The sequence below is a fragment of the Ptychodera flava genome, chromosome 4 (assembly GCF_041260155.1).
Source record: "Ptychodera flava strain L36383 chromosome 4, AS_Pfla_20210202, whole genome shotgun sequence".
NCBI classification, from domain to species: domain Eukaryota; kingdom Metazoa; phylum Hemichordata; class Enteropneusta; family Ptychoderidae; genus Ptychodera; species Ptychodera flava.
Window position 1 is genome coordinate 2,710,867 of NC_091931.1, and position 27,024 is coordinate 2,737,890.

General features: G+C 37.2%; 3 protein-coding genes across 8 annotated transcripts in view; 1 reads left to right on the forward strand and 2 right to left on the reverse strand.

Annotated features, from left to right (window-relative positions):
* Nucleotides 1–1,133: 1,133 nt before the first annotated feature.
* The window catches only part of LOC139130673 (solute carrier family 35 member G1-like), a 59,494-nt gene continuing 33,603 nt past the window's right edge, over nt 1,134–27,024 (forward strand). The window contains exon 1 of one of the 2 annotated variants that reach the window (XM_070696423.1): nt 1,134–2,028. In XM_070696423.1, coding sequence (XP_070552524.1) covers nt 1,342–2,028 — 687 coding nt within the window. In that variant the 5' untranslated portion in view covers nt 1,134–1,341. The remainder of the gene's footprint in view (nt 2,029–27,024) is intronic. The other variant, XM_070696422.1, reaches the window with a different exon arrangement.
* Nucleotides 6,950–15,635, reverse strand: LOC139130670 (platelet glycoprotein 4-like). The gene is made up of 12 exons (XM_070696415.1): nt 15,339–15,635; nt 13,195–13,361; nt 12,862–13,003; nt 12,282–12,488; nt 11,680–11,821; nt 10,522–10,591; nt 10,047–10,228; nt 9,363–9,475; nt 8,992–9,065; nt 8,731–8,782; nt 7,984–8,148; nt 6,950–7,407 (listed from the first exon to the last, which is right to left on the reverse strand). Exons 1-12 carry the CDS (start codon nt 15,444–15,446, stop codon nt 7,312–7,314), a joined length of 1,518 nt encoding a protein of 505 aa, XP_070552516.1. The 5' UTR covers nt 15,447–15,635; the 3' UTR covers nt 6,950–7,311.
* The window catches only part of LOC139130671 (aromatic-L-amino-acid decarboxylase-like), a 38,539-nt gene continuing 30,459 nt past the window's right edge, over nt 18,945–27,024 (reverse strand). For 4 of the 5 annotated variants that reach the window (XM_070696418.1, XM_070696419.1, XM_070696416.1 and 1 more), the window contains 8 exons: nt 26,700–26,971; nt 26,193–26,339; nt 25,564–25,747; nt 25,127–25,283; nt 24,274–24,490; nt 23,554–23,725; nt 21,493–21,599; nt 18,945–21,063 (listed from right to left, as the gene is read on the reverse strand). In XM_070696418.1, the coding sequence (XP_070552519.1) occupies nt 20,753–21,063; nt 21,493–21,599; nt 23,554–23,725; nt 24,274–24,490; nt 25,127–25,283; nt 25,564–25,747; nt 26,193–26,339; nt 26,700–26,910 (1,506 nt within the window). In that variant the 5' untranslated portion in view covers nt 26,911–26,971 and the 3' untranslated portion in view covers nt 18,945–20,752. The remainder of the gene's footprint in view (nt 21,064–21,492; nt 21,600–23,553; nt 23,726–24,273; nt 24,491–25,126; nt 25,284–25,563; nt 25,748–26,192; nt 26,340–26,699; nt 26,972–27,024) is intronic. The other variant, XM_070696420.1, reaches the window with a different exon arrangement.

Consider the following 27,024-nt stretch of genomic DNA (forward strand, 5'->3'; position numbering starts at 1 on the left):
TAATACTGCTGCTAAGTATAAAAGATTAGATAAACCAAGACTCTTCGTAATTAAAACTTTACCATGTGGAGTTAAGTTTCTCATTTTCCAGGAATTTAAAGTGCTCTCTAAATTTTCGAGCTTTGGCTGCCAATTTAACTCATCGCATTTCTGTTTATTGTACCCAACATATACGCCAAGTACTTTTACAGGTTCAGTTGTCCACTTTAACTTCCCACATACTTTCTTTGAATCTTTCAAACTCCCCAGCCAAACAGCCTCAGTTTTGTCTTTATTGATTTTTAAACCAGATACTTTCTGAAATTGATTCATGATATCCAAAACTCTATTAATAGATTTCTCGTTTCTAACAAAAACGGTAGTGTCATCTGCTAATTGAGCAATACGAGCTTGTTTTTCTTCTACTTCACTCGGTAATTGAACACCATCGATCTCTTACATTATCTAATTCTACACGCTAATATTTCTACACATAAAATGAACAACTGGGCACTCAGTGGACATCCTTGTCGCACTCCCCTTTTAAATTTACAAATTCTGTCATCCAACCATTATTATTAACGCTACTATAAACTCCACTGTACATTACATTAAACCACTTGATAAATTTTTCGCCAAAATTGAAAACATTTAACATTCTTCTATATATTTCCAGTTAACAGAATCAAAAGCTTTTTCAAAGTCAATAAAAAGGACTGCACCTGGTATTTTGTATCTGTAAGTGTAATCAAACATATCTTGTATCAATCTCAAAACTTCTCCAGCTTGTCTACCTTTAATGTAGCCAACTTGATCACAGCTGATCACTGTTGGTAGCACTGTTTTTAATCTATTTGTCAAAACTTGTGCCAATATTTTATAATCGGTGCACAGAAGACTAATGGGTCTCAATTTTTTTAAAAGCTCAGGCTTGCTTTTCTTGTGTAATAATGTGATAATGCCTCTTTTCTGTGAAACTGAAAGCATACCCTCTCTAAAACATTCATTATAACATTGAAGCAATAATGGACTTATAAGAGGCCAGCATTTGTTATAAAATTCTATTGTCAATCCATCGTACCCGAAGATTGAAGAAGATGGATCAGGTCAAGTAAAAAGTGCGGAATTAGAAGAAAAAGATATGAAGATCTAAGGGTAAATTTCAAAGCCTTTGGTCAAAATTTTCAAGGTTTGAGAGATTTGGACGTAATAAGAAGCGCGAAACAGGTGGTTGGAAAAAATGGTATCGTTGGAGTCCAATTCCTTCCAAAAGGTAGACAATGGTTAATATATGCAAAGAATGCTGCTAGCGCTTGTAAAAGAAAACTGCTAGTGTCAGGCATCGACATCGCAGGTACACATATGGCATTGAACTCTGTACTACCTGAGGACAATGGCATTAGAATATCAATGCATGATCTTCCATTAAATATTCCTGATCAAGTCGTGGCAAATTTCTTAGATGCTTATTGTGACAGAGTGCAGCCAGTCGTCAAGTGTACGGTCACCGACCCTGAAGACGGCGGGTCATATTTCAACGGAAACAGATATTGTCTTGTGGCCAGTGTCAAAGTACCTATCCCGAACTTTGCTCAACTAAAGTACATTGAAAATGGACAACAACGAATCTATAATTTCAGAATTTTCTACTCGGGACAAGACAGAGAGTGCTCTATATGCCGAGAATGCGGTCACAAACCAGTAGATTGTCCGAAAAAGCCACCGCTGACGTGTTTCATCTGTAAGGAAGTCGGTCACCGAAGTCAAGAGTGCAAGAAGCAGAAGCTTTGCTACAAGTGTAACCAAACAGGCCATATAGCCAGATTTTGCCCTCAAGTTGACATTGAGTTAGTCGACCGCTTCGTTGAATCTTTTTCAATGAAAGCAAGAGAAGCGCAAGACATGATCGAGAAGGCCATGAATAGAAGTATGTCTCCATCACCGCAGAGGGTTATCACGACGCAAGCTGAAGTACACTCGGTTCGAGACTCGCAACAGGCAACGGAATCGGTATCACAAGCAACAAATACGAACACTCAACGTAAAGAGGTAAGATACATAAACCAGCAAGATGTAGACAAAAAAACGGAAGGAAAAAAGAAGGGACTGAGAAAATACTTTAGCGTTAGTGGCATACTAAGACAGAAGGATAAGACCGCAAAGTTGAGGTCACCGCAAAGTTGAGGCACCGCCTCGCCTATGGAACATGGCCAAGAAAAGAGACGATGTGAAGTGGTATCACCACCATTGACTAGTTCAGCAAATAAGTCCTTCTAGATATAAATGTATAGAGAAAATAAGAAATTATTTCAATTTTTTTTGTTACAACTATATGTCTGCGCTATCAATTATAACACTAAATGTAAGAGGTCTTCGTGGCCAACTCAAACGAAAACTGGTATTTAACTGGTGTAAAAGAAATGCTTTCGATATTGTACTTTTACAAGAAACATATAGCTTAAAATCAGATGAAAAGCAATGGGAAAAAGAATGGGGAGGGAAAATTGTTTGGAGTCATGGGACGAATCATAGCTGTGGTGTAGCCATATTATTTGGAAAAAAGTTTGATATAGCGATAGATGATACGTACATAGATGGCAATGGGCGCATTGCAGCCGCAATGGTAAATATAGAAGAAGAGAAATTTTGGCTGATTAATATTTATGCACCAAATACACCAACAGCAAAACAGATCTTCTTTAAGTCAGTAAATGATGTATGTTGTAATAATAAGGTTTTTGGTGAAGATATTATTATTTCAGGAGATTTCAATATCCCCTTAGACTTAAAGCTCGATAAAGATAAGGAGGAAGGGGTTGTTGGAATTGAGGAAAATTGCAACGTAAGAAAATATGTCAACCAATTTATATCTCGAATTAATTTGATTGATGTTTGGAGGAGTTTGCATCCACACGAAAAAGGTTTTACATGGCGTCGAGCAACACCATTTGTACAATGTAGATTAGATTATCACCTTATAAGTAAGTCGATTATACAAAATGTACAGGATGTCGAAATTGTTCCGTCAATTTGGTCTGACCATCATGCAGTTGTCATGAAATTAAATTTGAATTCCTCGATTAGGGGAAGGGGTTTCTGGAAATTTAACAATAGTCTATTAGAGGATAGCTTGTATTTAAACAAGCTGGCTATTTTGATTGATAATTTGAAAGATAAATATAAGTGTGAATCAGAGAGAATGAAATCGGATCTATGGAAACTTGATATTAAACGGATGACCATAAAGTACAGTATTGAAAAAGCGAAAAGAAGCAGAAATACCCTAAACGAAATATATGATGAGCTGGTAGAAACAGAAAAAAATGTATGTAGTTCACCATCCAAAGCTTTATATGATAAGTTAAATACTTTAAAACAGAAATTTGAGGAGTTACACATGGCCGATGTGAAGGGTAAACAAATCCGCTCGAGAGCAAGATGGATTGAGCATGGAGAAAAAAACACAAAGTATTTTTTAAGTTTGGAAAAAAGGAACGGAAGAAATAAAACCATTAGAAAATTACAAAAAGCAAATTGAAATTATATTACCAGTCAGCGGGAAATTCAATAAGAAATGAAAAGTTTTTATGCAGAATTGTACGGAGAAAAAAAACGCGACATTACTCTAAGGGACTTTTTACAAGACACAGTCGTTCCTACGTTAGACGAAAACCAGAAAAAGTTCTGTGATAGACCAGTAACAAATGGAGAGTGTTTTGATGCTTCAAAGAATATGAAGAAAAAAAAATTACCCGGGTACGAAATTTTTCGACTTACACTCCCGCACTCGTACTTCATTTTTACCCACTCCCCACTTATTTTTTTAGCTGTTTTCGCTCCCACTGTGAATTTTTTAAGCTCCCCTGCCCTGTGGCGAAAAAACTTGATATTTTCCCTGCACTGGAAAAAATTTCTCTCAAAATTTTGATAATGTTGATTCACTATACATGGTAATGTATGAGAAAACTATGTAATACTTTTTTCAATGCAAAACTATATCTATGCATTTATGGATATTTGATAATTAACATAAATGTACTTAAATGAAATAGGGTTGTTACAACTGGCCTCTGGACGAAAAGTTTGACCTTAGAATTTCACCAGAAATGTTCATCCACTATACATGGGAGTCAATGATAAAATTGTGAATAATTTTTTTCCCAATGAAAAACTTGGTATACTTGTGCATATACAGACGTTCCATTATTAACATAATTGTACTTGATTAGGATATGATGGTTAAAGGTGCATATTATGTGTACAAGAAATCTGATTATGGAATTTCACTGAAAATGTTCATCCATTATACATGGGAGTCTATGAGCGAAGTATGAATAATTTTTTTCCAACACAAAAATAGGTAAACCTGTGTATTTATGTACTCTCGATTATTAATATTAATGTGCTTGAATATATTAGGGTGGTAACAAATGGATGTGTTCGCCAGAAATTGGATTTTTGAATTATACCAAAATGTAGATTCACTGTACATGGGAGTCTATGAGGAAAATATGAATGATTTTTTCCAATACAAAACTATCAAAATCTGTGTATTTATAGACATTTGATAATTCATTTTAAAGTACTTTGTTAACCTAGGATGGTTAAAGGGTGTGCAAGAAATTGGATTTTGGAATTTCACCGAAATGTTGAATCACTATACATTGAAGTCTATGAGAAAACTAAGAATATTTTTTTTTACGATGCTAAACTAAATTAATTTGTGCTTTTATAGGTGTTTGATAATTGATACAAATGTACTTGGTTCAAATAGGATATTTAAATGTTCAGATGTGGCCAGCAATTATGATATTGGAATTTCACCTAAAAGTATTATTTAACTTTTCATGGTACTAGTAGTCTACAGGTAACTGTTAAATAATTTCCCTGACAAAACTTGCTATATCTCTAATATGTAAGTAATAGGAATTGTTCATTGCCCTCAGTGCAGTGAGCTTGATTTAATAAGACAAGCCTCAGAGTTGTCAAGTCAAGATGTTAATGAGACAGATAATTGTACTTTTGTTAAGATTTACAGTTGAGTAATGAAATGAAATCATGCAATGAATCATTTTTATCTCCCAGAATATTTCCGAACACTGAAACTGCTTTTTCCGAACACTGAAACTGCTTTTTGATGGGACGGATACTATGAAAATTAAGTGATCCCCCTCTGAGCTGTTTTAAAAATACGTGACCCCCCTTTGCAGTTTTCAAATTTGAGGTGACCCTCCCTGGATTTTGCCGGCCCACCCCCGGCCATAATAACTGAACGCTCCCTAAAAACGTCATTATCGTGTTGTCAGGTTGGAATGACTTACAAACGAAGCACAATCTTCTGCTCACACAGTGCGAAAATCTGCATCTAATTAACGTTCTAACTCCGTTGCAGGATATTTCATCGGGGAAGCCAACTTTTATAAATTTAATTATAAGTATTGGCATATTTTAATACCAATACTTAATAATTGTAATTATACGTAACATGGAAATAAAAGCTGTAGGTAATTGCCCTCCCGAAACGATTTAAAAATTCCTTCCAATAACTGTGGCCCTCCCCCAATTCCATGCTAGAAGATCATACTGCCATTTTCCTTACTAAATGCTATCCTTTTGCCATATGCTTTTCCCTCGCCCGTCGGTAAACCCTAACGATCATTTTATACTCTCTATCCGCCCGTTGGTCCTTCTTTGAATTACCCCCTGTGTAGCAGTATGGAATTTCCCCGCCGGCCAATGAGAAGAAATCCCCGCCTGCCCGTAACTCGTCCGCTAAAACTGAAATCGGAAAGACTATAGCTGCAAGGCTAGGAACGTCTTTGTACACGAACAGCTTTGGTGACTGCCCCTGACACCTATTACAAGATCTCTATTTAAACGCTCCCCAGGAAATAGCGGGCAAAATAAAGCGAGTAAACGTGCTGATGCCATGTCCAGAGAAACGTTTAGGTTGCTGGTGTCAAACGATTTCCTCCACCAGTATCTATGTGGCATGTAAGTCATGAAAACACCGCAGAGTTATGACATGCGTTACAGCAGGAAACGAATCGTCTGAATATAGACCCACTATCCAGCGGGAGTAAACCAATCAATAGAATAATTAAATTCTACCGCAGTCTCCTTTGGACAGATGGGTATACTATTCTGTCAGGAGCGTTCCCTTGTTGAGACAACTCACTGAACGGTCTGATTCGGTTTACGATGACGGATACTTTCTTTCACGAGTAACTATCACTCCCATTCTTCTTTTGCAAATCAAGCTGCCGATCAGACGTATTTATTATGAAGTTAAGAAAGTACAGTCGTCAAAGCGAAGGAGCAATGGTTGTTGGGGGATGGGATGGTGGGGGAGACAAGAGGGATCACCGTTTGCCTTCCTTTTTTACAAGCCCAATATTTGTAAGGTGTAATTTCATGAGTTTACACTTAGAAATTGACCAATGTGGACAAGGAGTATGGAGTTTATCATGAGTTTATCACGGAGACCATCACAACCGGCCGGCGAGATTTTCACTTTCGAACTGGTAGATTTGTGTAAGATATTATCAACATCGACTACTCTACTCTATGTTTCTTCAATGTTATCCAAAACCTATTCGAAATATCATGAAGAGGCCGTACACATATTCGACTCACCTGATTCCATTACTAATGAACAAGAAACTCTGAAAATGTGAGATGCTTTCAACTTCGAGAAAGTGGTTTAGAAAACACGGTGAATCAATCCTTGACAACATTCTTGTTGGAATAGTTGGGTACGGGTCAGATCGATATTACAGGTCAAATTTTAGCACTGTGCGTTTTACCGATATTTTCTCTTTCCATTCATCACGATTATCATAGGAATTCCAGACAATGATAATTTACCACTACTGAGTGCTAAATCAATACGAGACAGTTTACGTATAAAAATTGTACTTCGAAATGTTACTGTAAGGATTCCTTGTATCACCAAACAAAAACACGTTTATCACTTCTTCATGAGTCCCGCTTCTCTGTGATATCCGGTCGAATATCAATACAATGAAGACTGCGTGAAGAGAGATTTATGAAAATGAAAATTTAATAAAAAACAATACACTTTCACAATAATTCATGTTACCTGAGATTAGAAAATTGTGAATATTTACCATCTTCTAACGAGTCATGCACTTTGTTTATAAACGTCAAATCAGTATGATGTAAACCCCGATCATTAATAGAATTCACGAAGATTTCTCCGTCAATATTCTGGACTTTCTTCATTAGAGTAAAGACCAAATAGCAATCAGTATCGTTAAATTTATATTACAAATTATTACATAATTCTTTTACACCAGTAATTCCGTACGTCTAGTTAATCAATGGTGTATATTCATTCTCTTGATCTTCTTGACCTTGGGATGTCGATTGCCTTTGACCTTCCTGCTGTTTACTCGGGCTTTCTCTCTGTGACATGTGTAAGGGAAAATGAGTCCATAAAGCACATCACAATTTGCAAACAGTTTTTGAAAGAAATACGAAGTCAAGTGACGAAAAAGATTGTCAAGGATAAACACCGACAATGCTTGAAAGAACTAGAATGTATATGACGACATCTTCCAGTCCGTTCAACACTTTGGACACTGATTTAAACATCATAATGGACCCGGTCTGTTTGCCCGTCGACTGAAAGTCAAAGCTAAAGCTACACGTTTTTGACTGGTTTTATACATCTGTACTTTATTCTGTACTGCTTGTTTAAAGTTGTTGTCAATCCTTCAATAAAAAATTACACTCCCCGACCGTCAATGTAATGATGACAGCTTGGTTTTTAGATAATATTTCAACATTGATTGTTTTGGTGATAGCATGATGTGCAACATTTCGATCACAGTAATACATCCGCTGCGATCCTGCAGCCATATTTGTCCCGAAAAAGGAGAGAAAGTTTGCTGATGTCTGGACATTGTTCTTTATCAATACGGCAAAATTACTGAAGACTTCATTGAATCCATAAATACTTTTAAACTGAGCCATACTGACCTTCACCTTGGTTCTTGATCGCTTTCTGATGTACGATATGACGGCAACTATTAAAATCAACACGCCGATACCAATCAGCGAATATTGTACTACCTGTAGAATCATCACGGGAGTTTCAACGGTAGATTTAAACGTGTTCGCGTCCTTATCAGCAATGATAAAACTCTGTTGAGGAACAAAAACAAAACGATCTGGCAAAGGTTTTACAAGGTACTAGCAAGGACAATTGAAATCTTCAGTGTTGATGTATTTAGTTATTTGGAGGGTGTATCAGATTCAAAATATCACAACATCACCACCATTAAGGGTGTTTTAAAACTTTCCCAACTCTTAATTGTCAAAAATCATCACATTTCGTACTTCAAGTTTATAGTTTTGTTTCAAAAACTGAATAATAAGCTTTTGATGAAACGATATGCTTCTATCGCAGTCATCCCGCTACCAGACTGGTAATTTCGATTCGGAGCAACACGGTGTATTGATGTATTTTGATATAGATAGCTCGATTGTTCTGTCGAATGGGCGTAGTTTTGTCATCAAGTACAGTAACTACTTATAGACACTGACACCTGTGTTTGCCATGTATCTGACATCCACACATCGATTCGACGCCGGTGTATTTATCATACACCTTATATACAAATTTCACTATGCCATATATATGAATTAAAATGTTGAAACAGATCATAGTCACTTAGATAACATGACAAATGAATGATAAGCTATTCCGATATAAATCAAACTAACCTCATTTAGCCAGATCATGGGAAAATAGACTTCCCGAACTGCAGAAAGCTGTCTGAAAATACAAAGGGTATTGAAAACAAAAACTTTATCACAAATAAAATCAGAACAAATATCACATGTTATTGATATCGAAAAGTCATAATCTACGTTCATGTGTTTCTTTGTCTTCTTGTTAATGCTAGGATTATGCGTCTTTGTTAAGACTCGGCACCTAGCGAACTTTTCTAAGCATTAGCTTTTCTATCCATCAAATATACTCACCTAAAATATTTGTCTGCTTTGACGTGCATATTGATTTGCATACGTTTTGCAGCCTGCATAGTAACACCAGTCAACTGATAATGAAACGCAATGTTAAAAAGTTTCTTAAGAACCAATCGAACAGTTTTAGCCACAGTTGCATCACATACAACAAAAACATATCAACCTAGTGTTAGGCTAGTCGATTAATGTTTCTGTAGGCACGTTGAAAATATATTCATTCTACAATGTATTTCTTACTACTATAACATGTAAACTTACGACAAAAATGACGGCTCATAACAATTCTACAATATGTCAGTATTTTACCATAAAGTTTCTGATGCTAGTTGTCTAATATCATGAATTATCTTCCAAACTAACTCGCATACCTGATGAATAGTGATGAAGGTCTCATGTTCATCTTTCGTTGGACGCATTCCAGGTAGAATTACACTCGGGTCAGCGTACAAAAAGTGAGGGAACGACAACACAGCTGGTGATCCTACAGATAAACCAGATATTGATTGACACACTTCACATGTGCCACCTTTGACATCACGTATCGTATTTTCCACAACGTTGCGATGTGCTCACTGTGTCTAATTTGTTGAAATGCTATGGATGCCCCAGGATTTGACATGATGCTTACTGTATTGTAATGATGCTTAACAGAGCTAGCATTATATTTACAGTGCTGACACGATGCTCACCACGCTGATATGATGATTACCGTGCTGATATGATATTTATCCATACTTGCATGATATTTACCGTGACGGTGCTGACAAGATGCTTACCATGCTGAAATGATACTTACCGCGATAATATGATACTTACCGACGGGTGCTGATATGATACTAACCTTGCTGAAATAATAATGCTTACCGTACAATATGATATTAACCTTATTGACATGCTTACCCGTGCTTACATGTCACTCACCTTGCTGATATGATATTATCGCGCTAATATGATACCGTGCTGATATGATACTAACCGTGTTGAAATGATGCTTACCGTGCAATATGATATTAACCTTGTTGACATGGTTACCGTGCTTACATGATACCTACCATGCTGACAATTACTAATATTCAGCAGTCCATTGGGAAGACAGTGGTGTTTGTCTGGTGTACAGAAACCAACATTGTCGGGTTCTACAGAAATGTTAGCAAATGCTCTTTCTGGGATATGAAACTTGTTGGAACGAATGCCTTTCACAGTAGATAATTTTTCATATTGTGCCCCCAGGGACCTGCAATCAAAAGTAGTTTAATGAAGCGTTTTGTTCCAATTTACGCAAGAGGTACAAGGAACAGCAAAAGTAATCACTCTTGATAATTATTTTGACGTCATTTCAGAAGAAGACATGACGGTGCAGCAGTCTTTTATTATTTCAGTATTCTATAAGGTATTATTTTGATATATGAAATGCATGATACATAAAGTACCACAATAGATTTCCATCGTTAAGAATAAACAAACAACGCATAAATCATAAAAGAATTTCGTTCAGAACTGTACAAGACGGTTTGATTTTGGACATACCTGCATACAACAGCTGTGTACACATAGTGGGGGTCATTCAGCCCTGCAAATGGTGGGTTTAATGAAGCATCTAAAATAGATCGGAAAAGAGTTTTTAAACTCATTGATTAGTTAATGTATTATAAGAGAAAAGATTTCACATTTGAATGAAATAAAGTTTAAAAACATGTGTTGTTCAATATGTAATATATAATGAACAGTTTGAAGGGGGCAGCGATGATGTAACTCATATGAAGGATATAAAATTCGGGCTCTATTCCCATGATTTATTGTCTGAAATTCGAGACAAACGAAACCATTTTGGTCAAATCATTATTCTCCATCTAGATTCCTTTTCTGTATCACTCAGTCGGTCTCAAGTAATGTTTTGCCAAGTAATACAACACAAGTGATTACATTATCATAACCTCAGTGACATACCAAGGCAAACATGTACGTTTGGCGTCTAACTTGGCAAACTTACTCCATATGATAGGGCGTGTCACGTGTTAGCAGAGACTTACTAGTCTCTATAATGTGAATTAAGTTTGTGAAATCCTAGTTGGTTTGAAAACTTTTTTTTCTTCAGACGCTCTTCGTCTGACAAATCAAGTAGCAGAAAGTATATCATATCAAAATGACACAAGTTAATTATGGAATTGGTGTGTATCAGAGACAATTGCTCGTAATATGTGACCATCTCGGTTCTTCTCCGACATCTAGACTGAAAAAATGGCATTGCTTGTAAAATATGATAACCTTCTAACTGACATCTACACTGACAAAACAAATGACACTTGCTCGTTAAATGTATCCAACTTCTAAACCTAGGTCTAGATTGACAAAACAACAAGTGTCTGTAATGAATGAGTCCATTTTCTAGAGTGACATGATCTTAACTGACAAAACAAATGACACTTGCTCGTAAAATGTGTCAAACTTCTACCTGACATCTAGTTTGACAAATATGACCACCTTCTACTCCAAGATTAACGAAACAAATTACACTTGTAGGAAAGGACTGGCTTATCCTTGCCAAATACTTGTTTTACAACCTGGAATTCAAATTCTGTATTAAATTTCCTTTTTTATGCTACCGTGCTTTCTTTGTACTACACGAAATGTTTTTAAAATCCGACTTGAAGGACATTGCTAAATATGTTAGTTTCTCTCATTTACCTGTTCCATTGATCATATTTGCATAACTCGTCGTCCAGTACGTAAGCTCTATCTGACCATTCCATCTGTTGATAATATTCAATTTAGAAATGTCAGTTTCACCCGTGAAGACTGAAAACGTTTGCCAGCCGGTGTTGTTTTTCTGAGATAAGTCGGTAAGAGAACAAGACACAGTTTCAGACTTAAAGAGATACTTAAAGCCAGTGTTGAACTGGAAAATGATGCAACAGCATTTGACAGTTTGTTTTCCCTGCAGATATCTTTATTCATGGTCAAAACTGAAAACTTACGGATTCCCTTTGAAATAAATTTAATCAGCGTTTTTACTACTGTAATGTGACCCGAAAATTATAAGATTGCAATATCATTAATAAAGTACAGTATACGTCTTTGATGAGATCGTGAAATCTGGTGAAAAATGCAGAAATTCGAAAACCTTAAAACGGATACACGAATGTTATTCGGTAATGACCGAAAGTGAACATTAAGTTTTGTACCGTGAAATTCTGATAAAGAACTTATTTGGAAAGCTTGAACAAGGTTATTCAACGTAACGTGTAACGTTAGGAAAACGTCTAAAACAGAACCTTTGATTATCTTACTCCAGCTAAGATTCCAAATTGTGGTCCCGGTACAAGTGAAGTTCCAGTCAGCTCATATATCAATTCAAATATTGGATCGTTGTATCCCCAGATAATGTCCCGGATGCTCAAGGTCAGGAAAAGGTTCGTATCTTTTGTGAGTTCTGCGATGATGTCACCGAGTTCCTGAACTAGTGAAGGCATAGTTCGTAACAGATTAGCAATTATCTAAAGATAAAATTCAAAAAGTTACATAATTAAAACATTGAAACTTCGATAACAATTGAAACTTCAATAGCGATTCTAGCAAAATAGATAATACGGCCTCTTCATTATTCATTCACCAACATCAATACAGTTATTGTCGAACCTTTGTGTTGACTTTTGCAAGATAACATTGTCTATATGTAAATATGGACATATTCATTATTGATTGTGAAGCAGTCTGAACAAAAACCTAACAGTGTCAATGAAAATCATCGATCCTAGAATATTGCTGTGATATGATCATATACAGAATAGCTCAGACGTTTTTATTTTTCGTTCTAATTATGATATGATGATAATGATGATGCTGAAGATAATGTCGACTTTGTCTCACCACAAGCGGTGCGTTGAGTCCCGTATAAGTGTCACTTTCTGGTCCAATCGACATCTCTGGTATAAATACATACTTTGTCACCGGTGCATATGATACCGTACCATTATCATTGAATGTTATGTTGTGTTTCACTTGAGATTCTCTGAAATCAAATGGCAAAGATAAACCAATCCTTGGTTAGCAACAGATCCTGCCAGTGCAGTTCATGCAATTTGACGTAGCAAGAATTTTCAAATGTAAAAACACAAAAATTCTTTACTTTTTTAAAAATCGACAATGGAGTACGCGAAAAAGATTATTCCGATATTTGACTAATTAGTGAATCATCCTTACCTGTATGTATATGGTCCTTTTTCCATGAGATAAGGTTGAGCTCCGTTGAGTACTTCGTGCTTATTTTGTAAATCCCAAACCCATACTTGAAGGTAAACATGTGCACTACTATTCGCCGCATTGGCCCACGTCTTATACACAAATGACGTGTTCGAAAGTGTTAGTTTCTGAAAGAGAAAACGGGAAGTGTTGCGAAGAAGATGACGAACACGCATAGAGATGTTATGCGTGTTCTGGCGATAGTGTTGGTGCCTTAGGACATACACGTTCATGCATAAACGACGAATACACAGATATAGGCCTACAGAGAGACAGACATATACGAACTAATCTACATCTGTGGAAATGACAAAAGACATTGTCATACAAAATCTGGCATTATCAAATGACACTTCCTGCAATATGGGATTCGACTGTGTGCATTTCTGACTTATTCGTATTGAGTTTATTTCCTCCAGTAAAGGTATATTTGATATATTATTCTAAATTTTGATTTTCGCAAGGACAAATAAAAGCAAATTGAGTGCTTTCGGAAAGATGCCTCCGAAAATTAGGATGGGTAGGTCGGAGGAATTTTTTAAAATTTGTATTGACTGACACACATAAAATAGGGTAAAATTTCCAGAATTTACTCATAAAAGTTTTTCAAAACGCTGAATGATGTCTCGAGTAGGCTGTTTTCTATAGGACAGGTCGGCTTACAGGAAACACACTTGTTTTATTTCTGTTATTTGACCTAGTGAACAACAATAATACTCGTTTTACTGCATGGGCCGGTCGGTGAGTGGGACGGTCTGTCTGAATTAGTATGATATTAGTACAGGGATCAAGAACGGTCTATAAAGACAATCCATAAAATGGATTACTCAGTGGTGTACTTCAACAGGCGCTCCTTAGTTGGGTAGTCTGCTAAGTGGATCGATTTTCGGATCGATCTATTGATCCCGTAGTCGATATGCCCGCCACTGCAACCTAAATACTCACAAGGTGTGCAACACAGTCACTCAAAAAAACACACCACCCGATTTCTAAACTGGTCGTTCGCTCGCACAAAACATTCAGAACTACACTCCCATATACCTAGTTGGATCACAAATTTAACCATCTCCTCAAAAATCACGCCGATGAATGTGTTACTCGCGTCATCTTGAAGAAATCGGCCGTGTTTTGTGACCAAGCGCGGTGAAATGCGGCCTGCAGAACGATTCTACCATATGACGTCATTTTTTCCACTGCTGATTGGTTCAACTATACTACACCAGTGACGTTTTGCCATGACCTTTGTTTTGGCCGTTGATTAGCCAATCAGTAGTGGAAAAAATTACATCATATGGTAGAATCATTCTGCAGGCCACATTTCACTGCGCTTGGTCTCAAAACACGGCCGATTTCTTCAAGATGACGCGAGTAACACATTCATCGGCGTGATTTTTGAGGAGATGGTTAAATTTGTGATCCAACTAGGTATATGGGAGTGTAGTTCTGAATGTTTTGTGCGAGCGAACGACCAGTTTAGAAATCGGGTGGTGTGTTTTTTGAGTGACTGTGTTGCACACCTTGTGAGTATTTAGGTTGCAGTGGCGGGCATATCGACTACGGGATCAATAAATCGATCCGAAAATCGATCCACTTAGCAGACTACCCAACTAAGGAGCGCCTGTGGTGTACTTCAAGGGGAGCCCGATATATCAATTTCCCCCGCCCTCAAAAATTGCTTCCGGAATAGCTTTTTGGATGAATAGCTCCGTTGGCTGCACCTGATATATTGATTTGTAGTGGTTGTCAGAGAACACTGATTAATAATAACCATTCATAATAAGCTACAACTTTCTTTCATATACCAGGCCTGTAGTGTACACACAGTCTGTTAACAAGACTGTCTGATCGGAAACGCACCGTTCTGACAGTCTTAAGGCTGTGAAAACATTGTTGAATGTGAGCCTCGAAACGATGAATTGTTAAAATGTCCATGATTTTGGAAGAGATCATTTACGTCCTACACGATTAAAGCTTTCGATGCGCGCTGCTCACCTGCGTCACATAGCAGTTCTTCCTTTAGCTGCTGTCATTGTCGGATTGTTCCGTACGAGCAGAAATCGGCTTACACAAGGGCTCTCTTATGTAACAATACCCTGAAGACTTACCTGAGATACTATGGTGTGCATTACGAAGTGAAATGTAGGAATACAGGCAATACCAAGCGCAAGAATTATGATTCCGACAACACTAAGTTTTACAACACCACTTGCCATGTTGATGGTGAAGTCGACCCGTAACTTCCAATTGAAATTGATAATGGCAATAGACTAGTCCACGGTGTACAGAAAACGAACAGAACTCGTAGTCCAACAAACTTTTTGTCAGTTCATGATCTGTTCAAAGTGCAGAGAACATCTTGATTAAAAGAGCAACGGCCGTACCGGTGCTCTGTCGCATTTGCGTGCCGATAACAGCGATAAGACTATCGTATTGATATTAGGGCGCATGCGTTATTACAACCTACTCTGCCAAGCAAATGGCCCCGGTAGGTTGTGAATGTACCGTGACGTAGGGTATGAATGAGACAAAGTCTTTCTTTTTTGAGCTTTTTTCATGAATTTTGTTTAATTTGAAAATCAGTTCATATTGTTTGACTACATGAAACATGATGATATACCGGTACTGGTAAACTTAGCTCTGTTGGAAGGCCTGTAACCGGTAACACAAAGCCCTGCCACGCAGAGCTATGGTCAACTGTGCACAACTTTAACTCTGCTTGCAGCTAGACAAGATGAAGCATTCAGTGAAAAAAATTACGGTCTGTTCCAAAATATCAAGTTCAGCGTACAATTCTTACCATGCATGGCTGATCACACACTGTTACATAAAGTTTGGCTCTCATGCAAACTTTACCGTAATTGGCTGTACGGTGATTTGATTACAGAGAAGAATAGCCGCTTTCCATTACATTGTGGCAGTGTTTATTTGCCATAGGAAAGCAAGTCGCAATAGGAAAAATCCATATTGTTTGGAGATCAAAAACGAAATAATCTGTTTGCATTCAGTAAAGCGGTAATTTTCGACACTTTTACAGTTATTACCGTCGTCAGTGACTTTATTACATGTTTACTTGATATCACAAAAGGTCCAAAAAGAGCGACTTTGTCATTTTAAAGGACTGCTGTGAAAATTGGGCTGATGTACAGCGTCTCGGAAGCTATTAGTCAATTGGTTGGCTGAAACTCATTCTCCTTATGGACTTTTCCCTAAATAGCCAATCAGATAGAGAATAGTTCAAGTGTCAGACTCCATAAGTCGCTCTGAATAATAGCAATCTATACCAATCAGATATAATTCTCTGTGTTGCTGCAAATTGCCAGGGGAAATTCTCCTCCTGTGTGGAAGGGCTGACGTAATATGACAGCTATGCAGCATTCTCCTCGGACACATTACCGTTTTCGGCAATTTTCCATTTACATACATTTACATGTCCCATACTCTCTTCTCATCATTATCCGTCACACGCTCTGCTGTTTAACATCGTTGCATCTTGCGTCCCAATTTGTTTTGGGAAACCCATCAGTAATTGAAATAGTTTTTTCATTTATTTGTCAACTAAAATCGTATAGCTCCTATGTTCGAATCCAATCCAGCTGCGTTGGTGATTTCGTTCCACTCGAACCTGAGGCTGAAAGACGTTTCGCGCGGTTCATAATAAGGCCCTGCAATATCTCTTAATCTCTGCATTTGAGCGACTAAATTGCAAAACAAAAAAGGCATTCAAGTTTGTAGAGTTAAATTTGGACAATATGCAAATTTCCATCATTATAACGGCAGTGTGAAAAGTGACATAATAAAGTGGTGTGGTCGATTAGACGTCCAATATTATAGAAATAACGGGCGACGCGCTGACCATTAACGTTTATTTGTGGGCAAGGGCAAGAGGAAAGCCCAAAATAACGGGCGAGGCTTGCCGAGCCCGTTAATTTGGCTTTCCTCGAGCCCATGCCCACAAATAAACGTTAATGGTCAGAGCGGAGTCTGTTATTTCCATTATATTATCTGCGAACCCAAGAAAACCGTCAAATTTCCGAAAATTCAAAAGCGAAACGTCAACTGGGCCCAGAACTGAGCAATACGCGACACACTGTCACGCGCGCTGTAAAAAATTGGCAAATCCGGAGATGTTTTCAGAAAAAAGTATCTCAACTTGACCTACAAGTACTCCACTTTATTTTGTGATTGATTATGATTTACGTTTGAGCTGTAAAGTTACGATACTTGAGTTGTTAATCTTATTATTCATATTCACGGGCATGTAAACAGACCAATACTCTGTATTTGTGGTCAGTCACGTGGTTCAGCTCGACCAATCAAAATGCGACAGGCAGGGCATGGTAATATATTGAGTTGCTACATCCAGATAGGTCTCTGTAAAGGTTGCACAGTGCGTTTCTGTACTCCTTCATATACTTTCATTGGCTAGGAGCCATGGAGTTGGTCAGCTTTTTAACGAAGAGATCTGATATTTAATAAAAAGAAGTATCGCTGGATATTGCAAACGTCCTTTCATTTCATTCTACCGTACACCCTCTTTCTAATTCTCGCCCAATATCCTTCCCTTGCACTTTCCCTATAACAACCTAATCATTCTTTTACGAATTGAAGTTCAACTGAAACACTTGCAAATTTTAAGTAAATCTGAAGCTGCACATTGTCGCGTACACAATCTGCTCTCTAGTGTGGACAAAGGACAACACACCATGGCCAGCAAAGGACAGCACACCATGGCCAGCAAAGACCATGTTGTCATTCCTCCTTTGAGATGAATTCTAAAAATGCACGAATCATGAGACGAAAAACACAAACAGACGCGCCCGACCATTAACGTATGTCCATGGTCAGACTCGCCTGTATCAAAGTTGCAAAATCTGCAATACAGCCTTAAAGCACTTAGAACTAGAACAGGACAAACGCATCAAAAATGAAAATACTTACAGCACGGTTACTCTAACCTACGGTTACTCCGGGCTAGAGTAACCGTGCCTACAGGGAGACAGAACCCCGCATCAGCGCAACTGAGAGCCACGTCATCAAAGTCGTGGTTTGCAAAAACGCATATCCGGGAATGCCTTTGTACGTCCTGATACCTTCCATCACTTGATATCACCCAATCACTCAAAAGCTAAGCGATACTTTTCAGCCCAATCGAATTCTTCTTGCATATTATATAATCTGCGCCGTCACTGTTAACACATTAAGACGTGTACGTCAAACGCAGAACACTGAGTACAGCTTGCCATTTTTAAAACATTCCGATATCTATACACTTTATCATCCTCATTTATTGGTGTTTCTGAAAATATTCTAGATCACCACAGCTCTTTGATGAAATAACGAGATGTAGTGTGTCAGTGTGTGATTACCAGCACAATGGAACTCATCTGCTACTGTACTGTTTTGTGTGTATGTGTGTGTCTGTCTGTCTATATGTCACCGACAGTTACATGTATACCATTTGGTAATTACTGTATTACGTGAAACCCGAGTTACACAAATTACAATCTTTGAATTTAATTATTTATACCGCTCTGCAACTGGAAGTGTATACAATGCAAGTTTGGTACGCTAAATACTAGTATACTACGTAACAGTCTCCTTGGAGTTTATGAATATAGAAGTTGTACCATGGATCATCTGGAAATCAAGTTATTCCATTCTGAAATTGAAATGAAAAAACACACGTAATAATGAATTTCTTTTAGCTACTGTTTGCTTATTATAAAGAGTTCTTTTATTACATAGAGAAATTTCATTTACATACTTAAAAAGCCTTTCAAAGCTCAAAGGAAAAAACGAAGATAGAAATTACTGTGTACTTGACAACGGTATCCATTGTACATGACTAAATAACAATATATAAAATTACCATTACACCTCTGCATTATCAAATTATCTGTACACCACTATATATTTACAAGATACCATTTATAATATTTGTAATAGCTTCAATTATATCATTCCTACAATCTTTGTAATAGTTGGTTTTACCTTGTTTCTATGTTAAACTTTTTAAACTTAAACATTAAACATTTGTCTAAACCACTTTTGAAAGTTTGTTCAACCCAGTGCTATTATTTAATTATTTTCCAATATACTTAACGTAAAGCGTGACAAACCAACTTAAAATGTCCTCAAAAGAAATCCTATCCTTAACTACAGAATGTGATATCAGTTCAATTTTCAAAATGAAGTTCTAGAATTTGTCGATGACAGGTTATTTACTTTTTGTGGACTAAAGCCTTGTCTCTCCTTCATCTTACTGTATTTCTGCCTCTTTATCATTTCCAATGTTAAATTGAATATGACCAAAACAAGCTCTTTAATGAGACAATTAAGCTTAAACTTTTCTAAGGCTAGTAAATATTGGTCCACGGACTTTGCTTTCTTCATAGATACTAATTATTTTCCACTCTGCAGGGTGTGTATCTGCCGCGTTTGCAGTATTTTATCACACACTATTGCCATAGATACATATTGTTTTCCTTTCGACATGTGAAAGACAAATGAAAGAAAAAACAAAAAAACTAATTTATGCATAGAAACTATTTTAATCCTTAATCATGTTACTTGAAGTTGGTCAAGAAATCTTAATAACATGTTGAAATGATTTCAAGATGACTTGCTACGTATAAAAGGAGGTATTCCAGAAAATGTTTGCAGATATTTGACAGGTAAATAAAGGTTTTGCAAGGAAAATCTAACATTGCAGTCATAGATTCCCTGAATGAATACTTGAGGTCAGCCTTAAAGTCTATATTTCAATACGCATGAAAGTTTTGAATCTTTGAAATTCATTGATGAGCAAGTGTGTATGCATACTGCCCTCATTTGATGAGTAAAGGAAAGGTAACAGAGACACAAATTGCAAGATTGCATTGAAATTTATGTAACCGAAGATGTTTCAAAATCATGAATACGCTAAAGATTGTATTTCAATTAAAATAATCGGAACGAGCAATCTTTGAAAGTTTATTCCTGATGATAATTAAAGTTAAAGTCAAGTTCGACTCTAACATAACCTTGCAATGACTTTACTACAAAGGACGTTGCTAGACATCAAATGCTAATCCTTATAGATTATGTTGACAAGTTCCAACCATCCAAGTTGGATGACATTAACGATGCTGAACGTTAGTAGATTTTGCGAAATCGACAAAGCAGGTTTTCACGTCAAACTGACCAGCTTTAGCATTGGCTTCCATCAGTTCTATCTAGAATCTTGGATAAAATTCATTGGGATCTGGTGTTCATTAAAACCTATAAACAATTTCCACATCTCGTGTGTTGCTTTTCAGAAAATTAAAGGAATATGATACTTTTTGTACGACGAAAAGTGACAGCTTTATTTCAGTTGCAGATCTTTAACCCTTTCAGGCCTAAACCAATATAATTAGGTTTAGCTCTGGTAAGTTACCAGAAAATCAACCCCGAAAGGATTGATGGGAAAACGCTTGTTTGCACTGACTCTGATGGCAAGTTTTTATGATGACAGCGCCCTCTGCGGCTTTAGAAATTCCTATCCCCTGACATATTGCTCTTGCTGCTCCCATGGCTTTACAGAAATCGCTTTCAACATTTTTTTGACGTTAACCGAAATCAACTTAATAAGTAAATCCATTTCTTTTAAGTGTGTTCTGAAACATAGTATGCATATTCTTAGATAGTAGACGCCGTTGATACGGGTGGAAGCCAAGGCAATGCGGCCATCTTTCATCAGCTGCTCTAAAAGCTCTTTGTTGAATGTTTCCGTGTCGCACGGACACTTGATGAAACGAAACACCACCACAGAGAGTTCTGGATAAGGACCCAATTGAAAGCCATCCGTTTCTAGAAGAAAGAATATTTGTTGAGTTTAATGCACCTTAAATAACGTGCAGTCAGTATAATTTTATTGCGCTTGAAGATTCTAATCATTGACAGTTTTAGCTGATGATATTTTGATTTCATTTTCTTGTGTTATGGATGTGCAGCTCTTTAAGAGCAAACTGTTCGTGTTGTAAAATATGAAAACTAAAACGTTCTTGATAACTTTTCAACGTTATCAATTATTTACCAACAACAATCCGTAATCGGTAGGTGGAACAGCCTATCGCTATATCACGGATTATTACAAACTTAACCTGAATTAGCTTAATCTGTTTCAAAACCGCTAACTCTCATGCTCCCGACGAAAATACATTGCATGTACCTAGCGGTTTTATTTTCTTTGCTACAAAAAGTTGTCGCTCGCGTGCTGCCAATCTCTTCAAAGCTCACCTGACAACCTATCGTAGAAGTATCTTGCAAGCAGTATTTTTTCACCAAGAGCTGACCTGAAAGGTCGAATGCCGAACAACTTCAGAGGCATCCAGACCCTTAAACCCCTGAAACATAGAGGATGATATAATATTGCCAATAAATTTCTCAGAAAAGTGAGTTAGTTCGCCTTACTAACGTTTAAAAGTGGCTGTATTTTGGCGATTGCCATGTTTCAATATTCCGGCCTTGCTGTGCTGTAGAATGTCATGGATATTACATAGCACTGTGTATAAGAATATAGAAATAACGGGCGACGTGCTGACCATTAACGTTTATTTGTGGACAAGGGCGAGAGGAAAGCCAAAAATTAACGGGCGAGGCTTGCCGAGCCCGTTAATTTGGCTTTCCACGCCCACAAATAAACGTTAATGGTCAGAGCGGAGTCTGTTATTTCCATTATATTATCAGCGAACCCAAGAAAACCGTCAAAATTTCCGAAAATTTCAGTAGCGAACGACAACTGGGCCCCAGAAACTGAGCATTACGCGACGCACTGTCACGCGCGTTGTAAACAATTGGCAAATCCGGAGACGTTTTCAGAAAAAGTATCTCAACTTGACCTACAAGTGCTCCATTTTATTTTTTGATTGATTATGATTTACGTTTGAGCTGTAAAGTTACGATACTTTGAGTTGTTAATCTTATTATTCATATTCACGGGCATGTAAAAAAGCCATTACTGTGTATTTGTGGTCAGTCACGTGGTTCAGCTCGACCAATCAAAATGCGACGGGCAGGGCATGGTAATATAATGGTTATTACATAGCACTGTGCTTTAGAATACCACTGTTATTACATAGCACTGTGCATTGAAATGTCACTGATATTACATAGCACTGTGCTTTAGAATGTCATTATTATTACATAGCACTGTGCATTAGAATGTCACTGATATTACATAGCACTGTACTTTAGAATGCGATGGTTATTACATAGCACATTGTATTAGAAATTATTACACAGCACTGCGCTTTAGAATGTCATGGTTATTACATAGCACTGTGATGAGGAGTCGATCACATGTGTTCTTTAGTGTCTGTAGAATTATTCTCCTCTCTGGCATGCATTATCGTTAGTAATGATTATATTGAACTAATAATTGTGTAACCTTAAATATGTCTTAAACATTCTCTATCACGCATGCGCAAGGCAAACCTAATTGTTAAAGTTGAATTTATACTGTAGTTCTTAAGTTGCGACTTTTCATGTCTCTGATTAAGTTTCAAGCCATAAAAGTGGATGCGTAATTAAAGGCCCTAAAGTAAAATTCCCAGCACTGTGAACATTGGACTTTACTTAGAGCGAAGATGTCGGTGGCCACGAAACTTTAACATTTGAAACAAAGGTTAAATTAGAGGGGTCCTTACTTGAAATTCTATTTAGCATACAAAGGAGTACAGTGACAGATTCAGTCTTGTAAGTCATTATGAGGAGAAATGATACAAAAAAGACATCAACAGGTTCAGCGTACTGGAACTTAAAAAGAAATAAAGTATCCTTCCAAACTGATTTCCAAAAAATGAGTTTTAACCTAATCGACACTTTAATCAAGTCTCGCTACACATTAAATACTGTGTTTAATCATTTGCTTTGCGAGCCACGTTGGCAGTCCTATTACCCCGCTACACTGTGTAAACTTGCTGGTGCGATGTTAGTGGTTCCTTACTCAACATTCCGGCCTGCACCTTTAGCCGTGGACACGTAGGGTTGAAGTTGACTGAGAACCCGAGTGCAACCATAGGAAGACACAATATCATGTCCACAGCTGATATTTTTCGACCCCCCTCTTATATTGAACGCAGTCTTCACGGGAATATAAGTATCGGTCTTTTTGAATGATGAATTTGAAGAGCAATAAGACTTGATATATACATTCTGATAAAAGTTGCATGCAAGTATCTTCAAATATGCTGTCACAAGCTAGCTGTTCTAAGTCGCAGTTGGTTGGAGGTTTTTCGACCTGTGAGTGACATGTACATCACGGGAGAAATACGTTTTGTGGATGTCGTGTTCACATACCTAAAATGTCGACTTAGCTCAAACGACAAATTACAGGGCGAAGGTTCATCTTGACATTCGTCTTTGAATGAATCTTCTAAATAAAACGCAGGTCGATTGAGGGCGTTGCTGTATGCCAGTTTACTGCCCTCTTTTACCAAAACAGCTCCACAACCATATGGGATGAATAAACCTTTAAAAAAGTAGTGGTACGTATTACGAAACATGAATGTTTTGACATTTAGTTGGTATGTTATTTGTACTATGCAATTTTATCTGTTGTCAATGATAATGGGGAAGACTGCAGGCCTAATGAAACCTTCAAAAAATACCATGAATATGTCGCCTGCTCGATGACATTAGCAAATAAAACAAAAAATATTGTAAAACTAAGAGTGCCATTGTTTCTTGGTCCATAAAACAAGATTCTTGATCGAAAATTACATTTTGCGTCAATGTTCAGGATGTAGTAGTTTGTAAATTGTATCTGCCTATACCGTGGCTCTAATGATCATTGCTCTCTACAATACTTTAGATGTCAGTCAGAGGATCTTGTAAGATAGTCATGTCACGAATATAAGAGGTTTTGACGTGTTCAATTATAGCATGTATAATACAGAGCTGCCAGAAAATATCAAAATGCTTTTAAAACAAAATAAGTACACGAAGTAATTAGAAGTACAATGTATCTTATCATCAAATGTATGTTGAAATTTGCTGTAAATATGCTTAGTTACATACTTTTATGCGGGTCAACACAGAACGAATCACTCTTCTCGATCCCTTTAAAGAGGTGTGTTGCTTCTTCACTGAGTATGAAAAATCCACCATAGCATGCATCGACATGCATCCATATGTTGAACTCCCTTGATATTCCTGCAATGGTTTCAAGGGGATCCACCGAACCAAGGTCAGTTGTACCGGCCGTTGTGTAAACAACGAATGGAATCAGGCCTGCCTGAAAATGTATGTTAAATACATTACAGTGAAATACATAACAGTTGAATCATCAGACATAGAAAGCAAATGTCGATATATTGAACCCTTTGTCTATGTGGGCATTATTTTCAAAATGTTTAGAATACCTAATGGTTTTCGATCAACCTACAAATGGTAAAACATTAAATCAATGTAGCCTAATTTATGGCGCATGCTTAACAAGTTCGACCACCAAATTAAAACAACCCAAGCGTTGACTGAGAGTCACGACTACTGTAGGGCTGTTGGGTTTTTTTTGCCAAAAACTACCACAGTTTTAAGTATCCTGATCGCCATCAATGGGAATAGAAGCCACAACAGAAGTTGAGACTGATACAGAGGAACAATACAGAAAAGTAAGTAAATCGATTGGGACTACATTGATCCTCTACGTGTATGCACGGCATTCATTTGGACGCGATATTTATACTGAGAGTTGCAGCAATAGGTAAACATTGAAGATAAATGAAAATATTCATTTTCATGACCTACCTAAATGACAATATTCATTTTCATGACCTACCTAAATGACAATATTCATTTTCATGACCTAGCTCAATGACAATATTCATTTTCATGACCTACCTCAATGACAATATTCATTTTCATAACCTACCTCAATGTCTTTCTTAACAGTTTCCCTAAGAATATCAACATCCATCTTGTAGTTGGAATCGACAGCAATCGTACGGCGGACAACTTCTCTCATGCCGATTGTATTGAGAGCTTTTTCGGCACAATAGTGAGACAGCGTTGTTGTATAAACGACACATCTATATTGGCCAGAACATGAGTTATTTTGTAAGTATCAATAACTAGTGTAACAATATGAGTTTTATAAAAAGACATTTTACACGAGGCTGTAGATATTGCATTAAACATAATATATTATGCGGACTCACACACAACGCCTAGATGTTCTCTCAGTCTTTATCAATCTGTCTGCCTGTCTATCTGTCTGTCTGTCTTTTGGTTGACTGCCTATCTGTCTGTCTGTCTGTCTGTTTGTTTGTCCCCTTCTCTCTGACAAATTTATAGATAGCGTTTACATACTTGTTGAAATCCCTCGCTTTGATGTTTCTACTATCCCTAGCTGCAGCCAAGGCCAGTACAGTTGACGCTGAACCACCAGATGTCAAATTTCCCGCAAAGGAATCTGGGTAACCAAAACACGCTGCTATCCACTTGAGAACCATATTTTCAATGCGAACACTTCCAGGGCTATCATGAAACATTGCTGAAACAAAGGTACTTCACACATTAGCACTTCTTCACATAAGTTGAACCTCTCAATTCAAATCGTGACGTAATCAAATAGGGAACTCAAATGATTCTGAAATTAAACATTATAAATTCTTGATTTCCTGAATTTTCTGTTTAAAGAAAAATGAAAATAAAATGTCATCATAATTATCTCACTTTCGGAGGTGTTCACACACAGTGGGAGGGATGGGTTGGATTATTTGGGTCGCATGTAGTTCTAAGTCACATTTCACATACCGGGTAACATTTTGAAGCACCCTCGTACAGAGTAAAAACATTTAAGTCCTTGGTAGACAAAAATTATCCCAATAATCTATTAAAATAGATGAAATCCATGTGAGGGGGAAGTTGAAATTGTGCTTGTTAATCAGTACGTCTATATACTGACATTGATTTTAACTAGCCCAATATTTTCTTACCGGAGTACGGGTTGACCACATCTGACAAATAATCAGCTAGGGAAGATGGATATAGACCACCACTATTGACATAGGCCATATGTCCACCATGCGATTCGACTAAACCATTTCGTTCAACGTTGTGCCTAAACAATTCCAACAGATTCTCTGAAACGAAACATTGAAAACAAATCATCAATTAGCAATTTCAGTGACATGAGCTAGTCCGTAATCCTTGGACGCAGAGAAGTTTACCCGTCCCTGAAACACCGGCTTACCTCTGTAATTTGTCCATTTCCTGATATGTCTTGGTAGACGCGATGCACAGGAAGAACGAATGTTTGAGTGAAATTTTGAAAAATTGAAAAATTCTTTAACAAGTGAATACGCCAGGGATGTGAGTAATTAGATATCAAAATTGGACACGGAAAATGATCTGTAAATCACATGTGCGTATGTGCAGTCTTATACTAAAAACCAATTACTGATATACGGTTGATATACGGTGGTCATAATTTCTATTCTCACCCATTGGCGTTGGTTCTTCCTTGATTAAACTGTACAACAACTGATTTCCATTGTGTTCAGTTTTGTTAAATGCCTTGGACTTATCAGTGTTCAGTGTTTCCATGAATTCCTCGGAATGCTTTATAACTTGCTTTGCCCAAATCTGTCTCTTCTCCACACAGGGGTCAAGCTCCTTGGCAACAGTCTCAAGTTTATGTATCTTGGAAAGCATGGTTAGTTGTTTAACGAGGGATAATGCAAGTCAATACCCGGCGATGTAGTATATGAAGGTGCTGAAGAACAAAGTGATAAAACGACTACATAAAAATGGTGTATATTGTACATG